Here is a 16,833-nt window from a genome sequence, read left to right on the forward strand (position 1 = left end):
CATAACAAACAAAATCAAACTTACATTTATTAAACATAAAAAGGGTCACATTTCCTTATATTCCCAAATTACTCACAAACAACACCAAGAACAACCTTCATTTCACAATATTATGCTTTGCTTTGGGAACTAGTTAAATCAAAGATTATAAATACAGCCCTCCCATGTACCAGCAGATTCCACAGCTGTGGCCTAGACATCATACAGAATTAGAAACAAGCATTTACAAAAGCTACTGTACGAAAAGATGTCTGTGTCTCAGACCTTAAAGTAGACACTTTATTGCATTTTGCTTACATAGTAAAACTACTCCTCCTATTAATGATCATATGATGGTGCACTAGTGTTATCTACTCTTTATGGGAGAGATAGGAGCTTCTGTTGAAGTCAAGAGAGAGAAGCACAGAGACAAAAGGATGGAGAAAGGCCTCAATGAAACAGAATAAGGGAGAAAAAGTACACCAAGCAAAACTGGAAAGAAAAGACAATAAAGGGATCAAAGCATACAGACATTGATAAAACTGGATGTTGTAGTTCCTCGTGTTGTAACTGTAAGTATGATACTGAATTTTTTAAGATGTCAGCATTTTTTGAAGAGCAAAATGGTCCACTTTGTAAGAAACAATCAAGCAGCCAAGGATATTGGAAATTGAGGAGGTGAACAAAATCAGACTGCATTGTTGTGAATAAAAAGTGAGATTGGAGATATTGCATATATCTTCAATGAGTGGGTTGGGGGAGCTACATTTGGAATTGGAGCCACTACAGAAAGAGAAAGCGCAAAGTCAAGGAAGAACAATGTATGTTGGTTCCTCCAAAACACTCTCCTACTCTATTGATGAAATTTTAAGAAAGCCCTCTTACTTTGGATCTGTGGGACTGCAAGACACATTTTGTGGGAATACTGCTGGCCAGCCATTCTCTAAGGAAAAAGACACCGATTTCAACAAAGGTTAGTAAACATGGAGTTCCTTGTTTGTTTTTTTGTTTCTTCTCTACGTAGATTTATTTTAAGAAATACATGTAGATTAATTAAAATTACATAATGAACTGACCCTATTATTCTACTCAGTCAAATTTGAAAGAATCAAGGCATCCAAGGCGTCATGGTGAAACTCTCAGATGCAAATGGATAGAAAATAGAAAATAAAAAAAGTATGGAGGAAATCTCATTCCACCAAAGGACAAATTAGAACCATATAATTCTTGGTAAGAATATTTTTATTATTTAATGTTACAGGATATTATTTTATTTCTGTATGTTTAAGATTAAATGTATTATTTTAGCCATTTTAGTTATGTAATCTGTTACATTCCAGGTGAAGCTTAAAAATAAATATTTACGGAAATATATGTCTTGAATAAGTTTAGACTTGTCCCTGTTTTCTGGTAGCATTTCTGGTACATTCACATAACACAATTCTCTGTACTCTGCATGTAACAAATTAAACATTCTACTTTTAGTACTATTATTATGACACCTCCCCTTTCTGTGAAAATGTAGGTTGGTATTGACCTTTTTTCTGGTATTTTTTTCATTGAATAGATGTAGATAAGTAAGCATTAAAGGTATATGGAGTACAATACCCTTAATAAAGATCTCTCAGGGGAAAAGAGTACATGTGTCATATTATACAGTTGTGTTCCTTTCTGCTCCAAGTGTCCTCTGACTGGTACTCCTCTCTAGTGACACAGGGGTTTAATATGTTCCTAAATTCAATTTGATTTAAACTGACACTGTAAGGAATGGGAACATTCGAGTTCCAAGGTAAAACGGTGAAAATAATGTGAAACATACATCAATGACATTCAAATCAAAAACATGCAAATTATTAGTGGGCTGAAGACCACAACATAAACTTATTTATTTTTGTATTTATACTTATTTATATTATAAAAAGAATAATGCTAATAAATAAAAAAGCTGTATGAATGTATTAATATATTACACAAATACAAACAGAAATAATGACCATATAAATGATGAGTTTAGCATTGACAAATAGCTCACCAAATGTTTTATATTTATTTGGTATAGTTTGTCCAAGTATATTATGCAACACTGGTCATATTATTTTTAAAATACACTTCCTGGCTTACCAGAGTAGCCCTTATAAGGATAAAACATGTATTCCATTCACTACACTGACTGTGGTTTGAGAGATTCATTCCTTATCTAAATTGCTGAGGACAATATAGTACCTATATTACAGAACCTGTATCCCAAGATGTGAGCCAATAACTGAAATGAGTTCAAGTGTATGCCACATTGATAATATTGTGCCACCTGTTTAATAGTTTTTTTTTTTCTGAAACAGGTAATTAACACATTCTGCATGTATTTCATATTCTCCACTTATACTGATGTCTGCCATATGTCACACAGTTCTAAAAAGGAATGGGAAAGCTCATTAGTATCATACTGTAGCAAGGTAGAGACTTATTACACTACTTTAAAGAAGTGGTCTCCAATTATTGGTCCAATTAAAACAAAACATCAACACATCCCACTAAAATCCAGACGATTCTATGGCTTTGCAGAGCCAAGGATAGGGACCCTTATTGTGAAGGGTGTATTACTTGGAAAGAAGAGAAAAGGACTAATGGAAGGAAACTGTTTGTCATGGCTCCACACCTGCAGGCAGTGTTTCAATTACGTTCTGACCTAGGTGTATTACATAATTACATGTACATACAGTAGCTGGTAAGGGGGAAAAGAAGAATATACTAATCTAGACAAGTTAAGAGTTCTGTACTCTTGCATATCGTTTGAGCAGGGAAGAATATGAAACCTTTGCATGATGATTTTCAGAGATTTCTTTACTACTTCTATCCTATTTCTTCATGGGTAATTAACTGTAATTAATTAAAATGCTATAAAAGGATCAAAACTGTGAACCAAGACTTTTCTGCTTTTCTCCTTTCACACACATTTCCACCAGTAATCCATGACACATCATGCCTAAAGATTGCTATATGCTACTAATATCTATCACTATAACTTAATTTACACCTTTAATGTTTTTTGGAAAATATGTTTTTCCTGGAACAGTTTGTGAGACAAACTAAGTGACAGCATAGACCCTGACAGTACATGCAAAGAGAATATATACAGCATTGGAATCACTCGATATGATTTACAGTATGCCAATGATTATGGGAGTTTAGTTGGGTTTGAGGTATCTGGGAATGAAGGTGTGACATAAAGCTGAGAAGATTGCTACCCATGTTTTGGATAACCTGGTGATCCAGTCCTTAATTTTCAACAGAGCCTGTTGAACAATGGCAATTCTCACAGGAGCTGAAGGGAGACCGTTGTGGAAAGAAGATCTCAAGTCCGCACACTGTTAACAGACAAACAGACCAACATTTTTCACAGAGAACAGTGGCCATGAGTCACTGCCCTCCTTTGAGTCCTAGAGAGGAACAGCAGCACCAGAAAGAGAACATGTTGGGTGGGATTCATAGTGATATGTTGGAGTGTCATTCCCTGCATGGTGAGTAAACCCAAGAGCAGATATTTAAGTTCACAAGGTACAAATCCTTGTATCCTGGGGCTGGTATTAAGTAGAAGAGCCCATTGTTTTTAGAGCCAGTTTTCAATCCACACTCGATCAATTACAATCAATTTAGAAAGACTCACTAGAGGTGCTGCTGCTGTTTGAATTTAAAATTGTATAGTGAAATAACTCAGAAGTCAAAAGGCAAAAAAGGTCTGATCAGAGTTCAAAAGATAAAAGTCTAGTAGGGACTTTTAGGTAGAATGGGAATACAACAATGTAAGTTATACATGGAAATAAATCATACACTGCAATACAAAGTAGCATAGAAACATACAGTTAGGTCCATAAATATTTGGATATGGACAGAATTTTAATAATTTTGGCTCTGTACGCTACCACAATGGATTTGAAATGAAACATCCAGTCCAAAACAAGATGTCCTTTAAGTGTAGATGAATATGTTAGTATGTCCAAATACTTTTGAGCCCCTAAAATTGGGTGGACCACATATAAAAATGGGTGTAATTCCTACACCGATCACCCCATTTTGATGTAACTAACTTCAAATTAAAGATGAAAGTCTACACTTAAAGCCCATCTTGATTTTTTCCTTTCAAATCCATTTGGGTGCCGTACAGAGCCAAAAAGATTACGATTGTGTCACTGTCCAAATATTTATGGACCTAACTGTACATGATAACTAGTATTACTAGTTAGTAGTGAAGAAAATAACATGAGATTAATAATAAAAGGCATATTATGTGGTTTCAGTGAACAAAAAGGGGCGTCGCAGAATACGGACCATCTTCTCACCTGAACAGCTAGAGGAACTGGAGAAGATATTCCAGATCACCCACTACCCTGATGTCTACACCAGAGATCAGATTGCCACAAAGACGAAGCTCCCAGAGGGTAGAGTCCAGGTACAATAATGCAACACTGTAAATCTTCCAAATTATATACATTGTTTTTTCTGCAACATCTACAATAGTAAAAAATAATAGATAAAAGATAAATGTAATCTCAGGTCCCATCTTTTGGGTATCTTTCATCAAATATTATCAACAATAAAAACCAAGGGCACCATGGCCCCACAACCACCCACCCTCTTCAGTAAGCTACTGGGATGTTGGTATCTGTCTGGTAGATTGTATTCATAGATTATTATTTCCTGTCTGTCAGATCTGGTTCCAGAATCGCAGGGCCAAATGGAGAAAGTTTGAGAAACTGGAGAACTTCGGGGATCTTCAGCACATGACTGAGGTGGATGTGTTGCCAGCACCCAGGTCCAGGCTACAAGTAAGAAGAAGATATATTTTTTATGTTTGATTTAATTTTAATCTACATCAAAGAAGGCCCATTCCATCCTTCCAAGGTTGGTTTCCTGTGGCATGTAGCTTTAAATCAGAAACTGAAATCAGAATCTGAAAGGACATCTTATCCAAATAATTAGATTGCTTTAAGGGAAACAATCACAGTTTCTAAAATGATGTCAGTAGGAGTGTATTGGTATAGTATCTGTATTTTTCTGTTCCTTTCTATCATACCCATAATGTGTGTAGTGCGTAGAGCAGGAATACATTATCAGGAGATAAACAGCAGTTTTACTGTATTAATAACAGCAAACAAATAAAGAAGACAAATAACAGGGAATGTGTTATGAAAATGTTTAGATGTTTTTAATGAAGTGCAACAGTCCTGCCTCAAAATGTCTCAGTAAACACAGAGCCATATGGCCACTCTACCAATGAAAATAATTATTACCCAAGCTGCCGCAGGAAAGACAAATCCTGTGCTTTTATAGCTGTAGCATTTTTGCTATCTTTGATGCAATAAAACTTCACATCCCTGAATCACTGAAGAGCTCTCATTTAGGGTATTAAAGTGTTAAAAGTTCCAAATGTTATAAATTTTAACAGAAAAATAACACATTTTACATATACTACTAATGCATGAGTACATATAAAAACATATAAAAATACAAATATAAATACAGTACATATATATTAAATATAATTACATGTACAAAATTATTTTAGGAACTGCAATAGTTTAAGTACTCAGGTCCTCAAGGATATGTTTTATCTATTCTGGGTCTCAACAGTCTCATTTCATTTAACTGATATAGGCACATTGCCATGTTGTTTTCTTTTGAAATGCCAGGAATAACATGTAAATGTAGTTAGGAATATAATTGGCTTGATTTACATCTGTTTTTATTACTGAAAACTCATTACTCCTTTCTCGTGACACTTTTTGCATTTACACGTGAAAGCCTCTGAAAGGCCTCGAGATGCCCACTTTTGCCAGAATGCCATGCAAATGAGGGCAAAGTGTGAGGTGGGTTATATTTGAATTAGTTAAGTTAAGGCCTCTTTTGATTCTTGCACTGTTTCACTAGAGATTTTCAGTTCAGATGAGTATAGCTTTAACGTTAATTAAAATGTTATTGCCCATGCAATACCTAGGATATTAGGAGTTGATAAGAGTTTTAAAATTTGATGGATTAATTACTAATTTTATCATTTCGGAAACAGATTGATGGAATTCGGCCACCAAAACCCCCAACAGTGTCGTTCCTGCCTGAGGTATCTCCCTTCCTACCTGGGGTACACCCCCTTCTTCCAAAATTCCTGCCTACTGGATTCCCTCACCACTACTTCATGCCCTATCAAAACACTTCTGCCCGAAGCCTCACCAAGCTATATCCTCATGTCCTTTTATACTATCTGCCTCCAAGATCCCCCCACTTTTTCCATCAGTTCCATCCAACATTGAAGAAAACCTTCACCTGATACAAGACTAAGTTTTTGAAACACAACATTCTTGTTTTTAAAGGACATCTCCACCATGCAGACTATCTTCTTACAAGGAAGCGTTTGAAACATTAAATGTGTTTTAATGTTATTTGATATGTGTCATTTATACTACAGAGGTACTTTTAAACCAGAAAGTGTAATTAATGCCTATTGGCTATTTGTTCTCTCTGTCAGCCAAGTCCATTTGAGTCCAATCATTACCAATAGAACCAGATACACATGCACTGATGTAAGAATAGATAATGTTGTCAGCAACCTGTTCAAAGCAGATGTGTCATTCAACTCCTGGCCATTTCTTCACTGGAAAAAAAAGAAATAATAGTGACATAACATTGTTTGTCAGCATTGCAAATATGTTCCTCTTTTGTGTATTAGAGTAGTGGTTTTCATCTCTTTCTCCTGAGGTACTACTGTGTTACTGTTTTTTGTATTCCAGCTGTGCTCTCAGTTACACAAGTAAATTAACTAAATTTCAAATTACGGCTGACAATTAGAAGAGTACAGCTAAATAAGTGTTTTTTTTTTTTTTAAATAAGTGCATATCAGATAAACATTAATATGTACAGGCTTAAATAAATGGGATCAAGTAACCCCAAAGGTATTTGTGAGCTACATGAATACATAGCATTTGACAATGTAATGGTGTTATCTGAAGTTTTTGTTTTAAACACAAAAATGCATTTGATGGTAAACTGTTAAAATACCCAGTACAGTTTTTTGAATATGTGGATATTTTAATTCCATCTTTTAAAAACATTGTTGTACAGGTAAAAAATTTCTATATTTTTCACATGCATAATTGATAAAAAATATGAACATGCATATCTATTTTAATGTTTTTGCCAAAGAGAAGTCCAACAGCCTTGTGAATGGAATGACTTGACAAATATCATGAAGTAACGGCAAGTAACATTTTTTGGAAATGAACCAATAGCTTTTTTGACCCTTCTGGATTAATCTTATTGATATGAACACAGTCTAACAAAACAAAACAGACTTCACCTTTGTTTTTTCTGTAAAATAATAATGAATGCTCAACGATTACATAGGTGGACCTCAGATTAAAAGAGAGTGTATAATACAACAAAATACAAATTGTGTTTCTCAATTTGTTTTAATTCCTTGTTTCTCAGAAACTGGCTGCTATTCCAGATATTGTTAAATGTAAAATAGAACAGAAATTTAAAAAATATAAATAAATGTGATGCTGTGTGAGGCAAGAGATGGGGAGATCACCCCGAGATGTGCTGCCCCTCCCCAGATCACAGGGGAGGTGAACTAATGGGGAGACACCTTAACTGCTGTTCACTCTGTGACTGCCCCCCCTGCTCGAAAAAACAGTAGCCCTGCTTCATATGTTGGAGAGGCAGGAGGAGAGACTGTGAGTGAATTACAGTGAGACAGAGAAGATTGTATACGGTTACAGACTTGAACTTTGGATATGATTACGACTAGGATTGCGAATGTTTGCCATTTGTTGTTTATTCATTATTTGTTTAGTTAGGGATCTGTTTTGTGTGTAGATTACACCCAAATAAGAGTTATGGTTTGTTTTATGTTTTTATGTCTTTTTGGTTGAGCTCACAGAACATTGTATATTATAAAAAGTAACTTCTTTGCACCATACCCCTGCCTTGTGTTTCCCAACCCCACCTATAGAGTGGGACAGCGTCATGACATATTTATATGTATTCAAACAGTATTTTTGCATTTCAAAAAGAATAAACATACTGACCCTGAGAAAATAAACAATAAGATAATTCCTGACATCATCTACTTTTATTTCTTTCATGAATTCAAACGATTGACTGAAAAATAAAATGTTGTATGACACAATCTACCTATAGTACAAAAAACATTTACAGAAGAATCAGATAGGTAGCAGTAGTAGTAACAAGCACAGTAAATACAGATGCTCCCTGGGTTACACAAGACCTGATTTATGCAAATTTGACCTAACACAAAAGGCGTAAATTAAATGTTTGAGTTGCATAGTGTACAGAAACGCAAAGTAGTGCAGTGTGCGGAGGAATACAGCAGTAGCATTTCCTATAAATATCTCTCAGTCTTGTGTTCTTATTGTTTCTGATTAGATACTGATGGCTTTGTGTTATGTCAGTGATACTGTATTTCTGTTATTTCAACCTATAATTAATGCAAATGTAAAAGTGAGTGGTGAGGCTGCTAGTACTAACACCAAAGCAGCTGAATAGTATCCCAAATTGTTATGAACTCTTATAGAAGAATGTGGTTATAAAGCACAGCAAATCTTTAACATTGATGAAACTGATTTGTTTTGGGAAAAAATTAGAGACAGAACATACATTGCAAAAGAGAAAAAGACACATACATACATTTGCATAGCTATACATACCAAAAAAACACATAATTGTACAGTATATATTAGTTTCCGACTTACGTCAAATTACATCAAAGTTTTCCAGACATTGCTGGGCTTCCAACAGAAATTCCCAAATACATATTGCAAAAATTATAGTGAATTGATAGACAAGGTAGACAAAAATGGGAATTACCAATTGTTTTTTTTATTAAATTGACCAGTCATACCAGTGTTACATGATAAATAATCCTAAGAGCACTTTTCCTCAGGATAAAATGCCTTATACAGTATATTATGGATCCTCCATCACCTTTGTAGAATTTATTTCTACCAGATATTCCCAATAAACTGGGACATTTGCAAAAAACACTTTCCTAATGTCTTGATTTGTATGATTACCATATGCAGAAGGTTGAAAAAAAAAAAGAAAAATGTATGTTTGTGTGTGTGAGAGGGTGATGTTGGGAGGGTGGCAGTTTCAGTACTCAGTATTCAGTAAGGTGAGAGCTACAGTATTGCAGGGCATTATTTATTGTCTTGACGTGTATCCAGGGGGACAAAGTGCGTGGGGAATATCTTCCATCTAACACTAGCAATGCATTCCAGACTTTTTCTACTTCTTCCAACTGGGAACTCCTGTTTATACTTCTATGTGTTTTTTGTGATGTTTATTATACAATATATCACAGTAATTCCAGGACACGTGAAAGTCTACACCCACACTACCCCCATATAAATATGTCTATACTTATACCCAGAACTGGTCTTTTTAAAAGAAGAATAGGAAAACAATTTTCTTGTTATTTGCTATTATTCATTGTGTTGTATTTTTCTTTCTGATTCACTTTTGAAATTTGCTTTTATATATCCCATATTGTTATGTGCTATTAAGATCTTAAACACAATGCAAACTGATGCAGCCAAAATATGTAAATTTTATGATATTTGGATAAATACTACATTAACCTCTTGGAGAAATAGGAAACTACTACTACTACTACTACTGTAGTGACAGTTTTCAACAGAAGTATTTACGTCACCAGTTATCAGAGTAATTTTCAAATAGTATATTTAAACTTAGCTAAGTATGGAGGGCAAACATTTTTTATTCACTTCAAACACTTCTATAGCAGTTGCTGAAACAGAAGGCATATATACAGTTGTAATGGAAAGTATTGACATCCTTAATCTGAAACAATAATATTTGGTGATTAATTTGGCTTTATAAATATTTTTCCCTGCCACGGCATTGATTTCTATCGAAAGGCAGTCAAAGGTTCATAGGGTCTATTAGTTTTCTCTATGATTAATGAGTTATCAAACTATAATAAATATTTAATATGTTCAAATCAAATTATAGAAGTTTTAGGGGACAATGTCAGTCATTGCAGTTAGACATTTGGTCAGATTTTTATAGTTTAGTTTTAGTACTGCGACATTTAACAAAGGAACACACTGCCCTAACTTACTCATATGCATTCCTCAATTGAGAGTTTTATTAGAGTTTAATTATCTCCTGCAGTTTTCCTCAAGGTTTATGTGCTTCTATAACAATATATCCACCTCTATGAGATAAGGTGGGATACAAAAAATGGGCCCTGTGGCTGTAAATGTTGTAATGTGTTGAGCTTTCTAATTATTGCTCAATGAGTTTATTGCATTATACAGATAACGCTGTTCCTTATTTGATCATTGGCGGGGTCATATGCAGTTCACATTGCAGGTAAAAAGCTACAGGCTCAAACTGGTTGAGGCGTTCTCTGAGACTGAGTGGGAAAGTATGTAGTTTATTCCTTTCTCTGTATTTAATTGGCTGAGTTGCCTTGTGCAATATAAAGGGAAATTTAGTCTGAGGTCAATTTTCATTCAGTGTTTCAGGGTTTTGTGATGTATCCTGACTTAATTAATACTGATTCAATGACCTGGAGAGTGGAATTTAAGAAGTCAGAAACATGTACAGCTATGTAAGGTTATTACAGGGAGTCTTTCATATGGCACCAATTTCCACTTGTAACTGTAAATCATAAATTAGTAACCTATTAAGATTTGTTTAACCATTTGAAAGGAAGCGACAATTTATTAAACTCAACAGACTGGACAAAGTTCTGTAATTGTCTAGGCAAGAATACACCTAAAGAAGAGAGTTCTGAAATTTATGTTATAAATATCTAGTTCAGAAAATGGTTCACTCATTTCCAATATAATGCAAATATTTATTTTAAGTCAAAATATATTATAGAAATTATATTTTCAACATAATTTTCAAATAAACATGGATTACAGACTAAAATATATTTGATAAATTGTATGTGGAAAATATATTCTGACACACACACATATATCACCATCACTGTCAGCCTATATTGATCCTTTGCTGGATGAAGGCCTCCCCAAGATGTTTCGATCTACAGCTTATACATCTTCTCCATGTCACACCTGCAAAGTTCATGATTTCATCTTCCCATCTGTTATGTGGTCATCTTTTAGGCTTTTTTTCATCACTTGGCAGCCATTCAATAACTTCCTTTGTCCATCTTTGATCTGATCTTCTTGCAATGTGTCCAGCCTACTGCCACTTTAACATTTTAACTCTTTCAATTATGCCGAATTTTGTTTTGTTCTTGGATCCATTAATTTCTTTCCATGCTCTTTTGTGTCGAGGCAGTTTCTGTATAATTTTTGCATTATAAGTGACCAGGTTTCACAGGAAGTGAACACTGGTCGTAAGCACTGATCATATACTTTGTTCTTCAGGTAGGGTAGATCAAGTGGGTAGATTTACTTTAAACAGTGTGCTGTTTCTTCTAAATGGACTCAATCCCATTTTTACTGCTCTTTTGATTTATTCATATATGATTATATAGGGCCTATAGACATTCTATATCCCCTTGATGTTTTCACATTTTCTTGTGCCACTGTCTCGGAGTTTTTTGTATTTAAATTCTGATTTTTTCCCACTTATCTACACACTCCACACTGTCCAAACAGGAGAAAAATGTTTTAAATATATTAAAAATACATAACTGAAATATCATATTTGGATAAGTCTCATAATCCTGAGTTGTTTGGTTTGTGCCAAACATAACGCTTTGCATTTAGGCCAAAAAGTTTAATTTTAGTATCATCAGAACACAAAGCTTTTTGCCACATGGCTACAGAACCTCCTGAGTGTTGTTTTGCATACTTCAAATGGAATTCAAGGTGGATTTTCTTGAGTGCTTAGGATATTGTTGTCCCATGCCCGCTTTAACCAGTCCTGGCCATGAAAGCCTGTAGCTCTTGTAAAGTTGCCATTGGCCTATTGATAGCATCTCTGATCAGTCTCCTTGCTCGATTATCCAGTTTGGAGGGACAGCCTGTTTTAGGCAGGGTCTTAGTTGCACCATACACCTTCCACATCTTAATTATTGTCTTGACCCTGCTCCAAGGGATATTCAAGACCTTTGATATTTTGGATACCCATCCCCTGATCTGTGTCTTTCAACATAAGAACATAGGAATGTTTACGAACGAGAGGAGGCCATTCAACCCATCATGCTCGTTTGGTGGCCATTAATAACCAAGTGATCCAAGGATCCTATCCAGTCTATTTTTAAATGTTCCCAAATTTTCAGCTTCAACCACATTGCTGGGGAGTTTGTTCCAGATTGTGACGACTCTCTGTGTGAAGAAGTGTCTCCTGTTTTCTGTCTTGAATGCCTTGAAGCCCAATTTCCATTTGTGTCCCCAGGTGCGTGTGTCCCTGCTGATCTGGAAAAGCTCCTCTGATTTGACGTGGTCGATGCCCTTCATGAATTTGAAGACTTGAATCAAGTCCCCACGTAGTCTACTCTGTTCCAGGGTGAAAAGGTTCAGTTCCCTCAGTCTCTCAGTAGGACATTCCCTTCAGACCTGGAATAAGTCTGGTTGCTCTTCTCTGAACTGCCTCTAGAGCAGCGATATCTTTCTTGAAGTGTGGAGCCCAGAACTGTACACAGTATTCCAGATGATGTCTAACTAGTGCATTGTACAGTCTGAACATTACTGGCCTTGTTCTCAACTTTTGACAACACTTTTGACAATATACCCTAACATTCTGTTTGCCTTTTTTATTGCTTCCCCACATTGTTTGGATGGGGAAAGTGAGGAGTCCATGTAGACTCCTAGGTCTTTCTCATGCGTTACTTCATCTAGTTCTATTCTTCCCATAGTGTAATTATAGTGGATATTTTTGTTACCTGCATGTAATACCTTGCACTTGTCCACATTGAATTTTATCTGCCAGGTGTCAGCCCACAACTGAATATTATGTCCCTTTGAATAACATGTGCTGCCCAGATTGTATCTGCTGAGCCACCTATTTTAGTATCATCTGCAAATTTGCTAACTATCCCAGAGTCCAAATCATGAATATAGATTAGAAACATCAAAGGCCCTAGTACTAATCCCTGTGGAACTCCACTAACAACCTCACTCCAGTTAGAAGCAACTCCTCTAATTGACACCCTCTCTTTCCTATACATCAACCAGTTCATAATCCATCTACTTGATCTGCATGATCTGCCTCGTCTAAACCCATGTTAACTATCTCCAAGAATATGGTTTTCATTAAGATGCTCCTCTATTTTCTGTCTAATAATTTTTTCCAACATTTTACAGGTAACGCAGGTGAGACTGATTGGTCTGTAATTTCCTGGCTCAGTTTTGTCCCCTTTCTTGTGGATTGGTATGACATTTGCTGTCTCCCAGTCAGTTGGCACACCCCCTGTTCTAAGTGTCTTTTGGAATATTTGAGTTAGTGGCCTAAAAATAATTTCCCTCATTTCTTTAAGTACTGTTGGAAAGATCCCATCTGGCCCAGGTGATTAATTCTGCTAGTCCCTTTAGTACCTCCTCCTCATTTATCCTGATCTCTCTTGACTGGACTGATTGTTAACCTGTGGCATGTTATCCATTTTTTCTTTTGTAAAAACCTCTGTGAAATACTTGTTTAGAATATTTGCCACATCTTGTTAGTTTTCCAAGACAATTTTTGCCCTTTATCTGTTTCACTTCCTCCTTTATTGACCTCTTGCTGTTGTAGTATTGACAAAAGCCCTTTGCATTAATTTTAGCTCCAAGAGCTATGTTTCTTTCTATTTCCCGCTTTGCTGTCCTGATCCCTTTCTTAAGATCTCTTTGCAGTTCAACATATTCTTTGTATTTAGAATCATCTCCATCCCTTTTGTATGCGCTATACAGCATTTTCTTTCTCCTTATATTTTTTTGCATACCTCTATAAAACCATTTTGGCAATTTTCTGGTCCTCAATTTGCTAAGTTTTGGTACAAATTTCTCTAAAGTAGTATATTCTTAAAATATACCCATCCATTTTCAACTGAATCTGTATCCAGTGTGCTCCAGTCTACCTCTTCTAAGTGCTGCCTCATACCTTCAAGGTTTTCTTTTCTAAAATTGTAGACCATTGTTTTAGACTTGGACCTTGTTTTTTGAACGCTAACCATCTGGTGATCACAGTTTGCCATTGGTTCTCTAACTAGTGTCCCTCTGACTCTATCTTGGTCATTTGAAAAGATCAAGCCAATACATGCACTCTCCCTGGTTGGTTCCCTGACAAATTGAGTTAGAAAGCAGTCATTTACCATCTCAACCATTTCTATTTCTGCTTCTGTAGTCCCAACTGGGCTTTCCCAGTCTATGTTTGGGAAATTTAAATCCCCCATTATAACAGCCACATCCTTGCTACATGCAGTGCTGATTACTCACTCCTAACACACTCCTACCACTAATCCTCCAGATCTTTTTTCAAAAGTTCAACCCACAAAGACTCTGTTTAATTACTAGGATCTCATTTTTGTTCTTCTGCCTCAATGTTATTTCTGACATATAATGCTACCCCACCCCTTCTTTGATTTTGCCTGTCTCTCCTAAACTGTGTGTATCCTTTTAACTTGTATTCATCCCCATTGTTTTCTGTAAGCCATGTTTCGTTCACTCCTACAACATCATAGTCACCCGCCAGCACTATGGCTTCTAGGTCTAACATCTTGTTCCTTATACTCCTGGCATTGAGGTACAAACACTTCAGGACTTTCCTACTAGCAGTTTCCCTTTGTTTTCTTTCCTTAGAGGAACATCTCCCATTGTTAGAACTCCCTGCCCCCCTGGTCCCTAGTTTAAAAGATTCTCAATTATTCTGCACATACGCTCTCCCAATGCATTAGCCCCCCTTCTGTTTAGATGTAGACCGTCTGGTTTGTACCATCTATCCCAGAAGAAAGGCCAATGCTACATAAACCTAAAACCCTCTTCCCTACACCAAGATTTCAACCACGTGTTTCTAATCTCTGCCTGTCTCCCTGGCCATGCCCGTGGTACTGGAAGTATTTCAAAGAAAACTACCGTGGAGGTTCTGCTCTTTAGTTTTGTTCCTAACTCTTTAAATTTGTCTTGCAGAACCTCTTTCCTACCTTTCCCTATGTCATTGGTTCCAATGTGGACCATGACCAGTGGATTCCCCCCGGCTTCGGCCAGTAGCCCGTCTACTAGTTTAGGGAGATCTGCAACCTGAGCACCAGGCAGGCAAGATACCATGCGGGTCTCCTTATCACTAGAACACACTGTGTGATCTACACCTCTAAGAATTGAGTCTCCTACTATAACTACCTCCTTCTTCTGTGGGGGAGTGGACACCATGGTGCTCTGGTGCTCAACTGCCTTCCCATCACCCTCTGAGCTGTCACTATATATACACTCACCTAAAGGATTATTAGGAACACCTGTTCAATTTCTCATTAATGCAATTATCTAACCAACCAATCACATGGCAGTTGCTTCAATGCATTTAGGGGTGTGGTCCTGGTCAAGACAATCTCCTGAACGCCAAACTGAATGTCTGAATGGGAAAGAAAGGTGATTTAAGCAATTTTGAGCATGGCATGGTTGTTGGTGCCAGACAGGCCGGTCTGAGTATTTCACAATCTGCTCAGTTACTGGGATTTTCACGCACAACCATTTCTAGGGTTTACAAAGAATGGTGTGAAAAGGGAAAAACATCCAGTATGCGGTAGTCCTGTGGGCGAAAATGCCTTGTTGATGCTAGAGGTCAGAGGAGAATGGGCCGACTGATTCAAGCTGATAGAAGAGCAACTTTGACTGAAATAACCACTCGTTACAACCGAGGTATGCAGCAAAGCATTTGTGAACCACAACACGTACAACCTTGAGGTGGATGGGCTACAACAGCAGAAGACCCCACCGGGTACCACTCATCTCCACTACAAATAGGAAAAAGAGGCTACAATTTGCACAAGCTCACCAAAATTGGACAGTTGAAGACTGGAAAAATGTTGCCTGGTCTGATGAGTCTCGATTTCTGTTGAGACATTCAGATTGGAGAGTCAGAATTTGGCGTATACAGAATGAGAACATGGATCCATCATGCCTTGTTACCACTGTGCTGGCTGGTGGTGGTGGTGTAATGGTGTGGGGGATGTTTTCTTGGCACACTTTAGGCCCCTTAGTGCCAATTGGGCATCGTTTAAATGCCATGGCCTACCTGAGCATTGTTTCTGACCATGTCCATCCCTTTATGACCACCATGTACCCATCCTCTGATGGCTACTTCCAGCAGGATAATGCACCATGTCACAAAGGTCGAATCATTTCAAATTGGTTTCTTGAACATGACAATGAGTTCACTGTACTAAACTGGCCCCCACAGTCACCAGATCTCAACCCAATAGAGCATCTTTGGGATGTGTTGGAACGGGAGCTTCGTGCCCTGGATGTGCATCCCACAAATCTCCATCAACTGCAAGATGCTATCCTATCAATATGGGCCAACATTTCTAAAGAATGCTTTCAGCACCTTGTTGAATCAATGCCATGTAGAATTAAGGCAGTTCTGAAGGCGAAAGGGGGTCAAACACAGTATTAGTATGGTGTTCCTAATAATCCTTTAGGTGAGTGTATACAGTGAGGGAAAAAAGTATTTGATCCCCTGCTGATTTTGTACGTTTGCCCACTGACAAAGAAATGATCAGTCTATAATTTTAATGGTAGGTGTATTTTAACAGTGAGAGACAGAATAACAACAAACAAATCCATGTTAATGAGGGAAATAAGTATTTGATCCCCTACCAATCAGCAAGATTTCTGGCTCCCAGGTGTCTTTTATACAGGTAACGAG

The 16,833-nt window shown here is 36.8% G+C and overlaps 1 protein-coding gene across 2 annotated transcripts; it reads left to right on the forward strand.

Moving 5' to 3' along the window:
• Nucleotides 1-377: 377 nt before the first annotated feature.
• LOC136771980 (retina and anterior neural fold homeobox protein 2) lies at nucleotides 378-7,209 on the forward strand. 2 transcript variants are annotated; one of them, XM_066724594.1, is made up of 5 exons: nucleotides 378-952; nucleotides 3,270-3,497; nucleotides 4,275-4,426; nucleotides 4,686-4,802; nucleotides 6,041-7,209. In XM_066724594.1, exons 1-5 carry the CDS (start codon nucleotides 724-726, stop codon nucleotides 6,296-6,298), a joined length of 984 nt encoding a protein of 327 aa, XP_066580691.1. In that variant the 5' UTR covers nucleotides 378-723; the 3' UTR covers nucleotides 6,299-7,209. The 2 variants fall into 2 exon arrangements, with proteins under 2 accessions (XP_066580691.1, XP_066580692.1); XM_066724595.1 differs by lacking the exon at nucleotides 378-952 and adding an exon at nucleotides 1,090-1,209.
• Nucleotides 7,210-16,833: the final 9,624 nt, after the last annotated feature.

The sequence above is a fragment of the Amia ocellicauda genome, chromosome 15 (genome assembly GCF_036373705.1).
Source record: "Amia ocellicauda isolate fAmiCal2 chromosome 15, fAmiCal2.hap1, whole genome shotgun sequence".
NCBI classification, from domain to species: Eukaryota; Metazoa; Chordata; class Actinopteri; order Amiiformes; family Amiidae; genus Amia; species Amia ocellicauda.

What these genes read in the sequence shown, in the direction of transcription:
- LOC136771980 (XM_066724594.1), top strand. Translation starts at nt 724, where the DNA reads ATGAGTGGGTTGGGGGAGCTACATTTGGAATTGGAGCCACTACAGAAA. An exon ending in AGACACCGATTTCAACAAAG is followed by an intron (nt 953 to 3,269) that starts GTTAGTAAACAT and finishes AATTTTCAACAG; the next exon opens with AGCCTGTTGAACAATGGCAA. An exon ending in GGAGTGTCATTCCCTGCATG is followed by an intron (nt 3,498 to 4,274) that starts GTGAGTAAACCC and finishes ATGTGGTTTCAG; the next exon opens with TGAACAAAAAGGGGCGTCGC.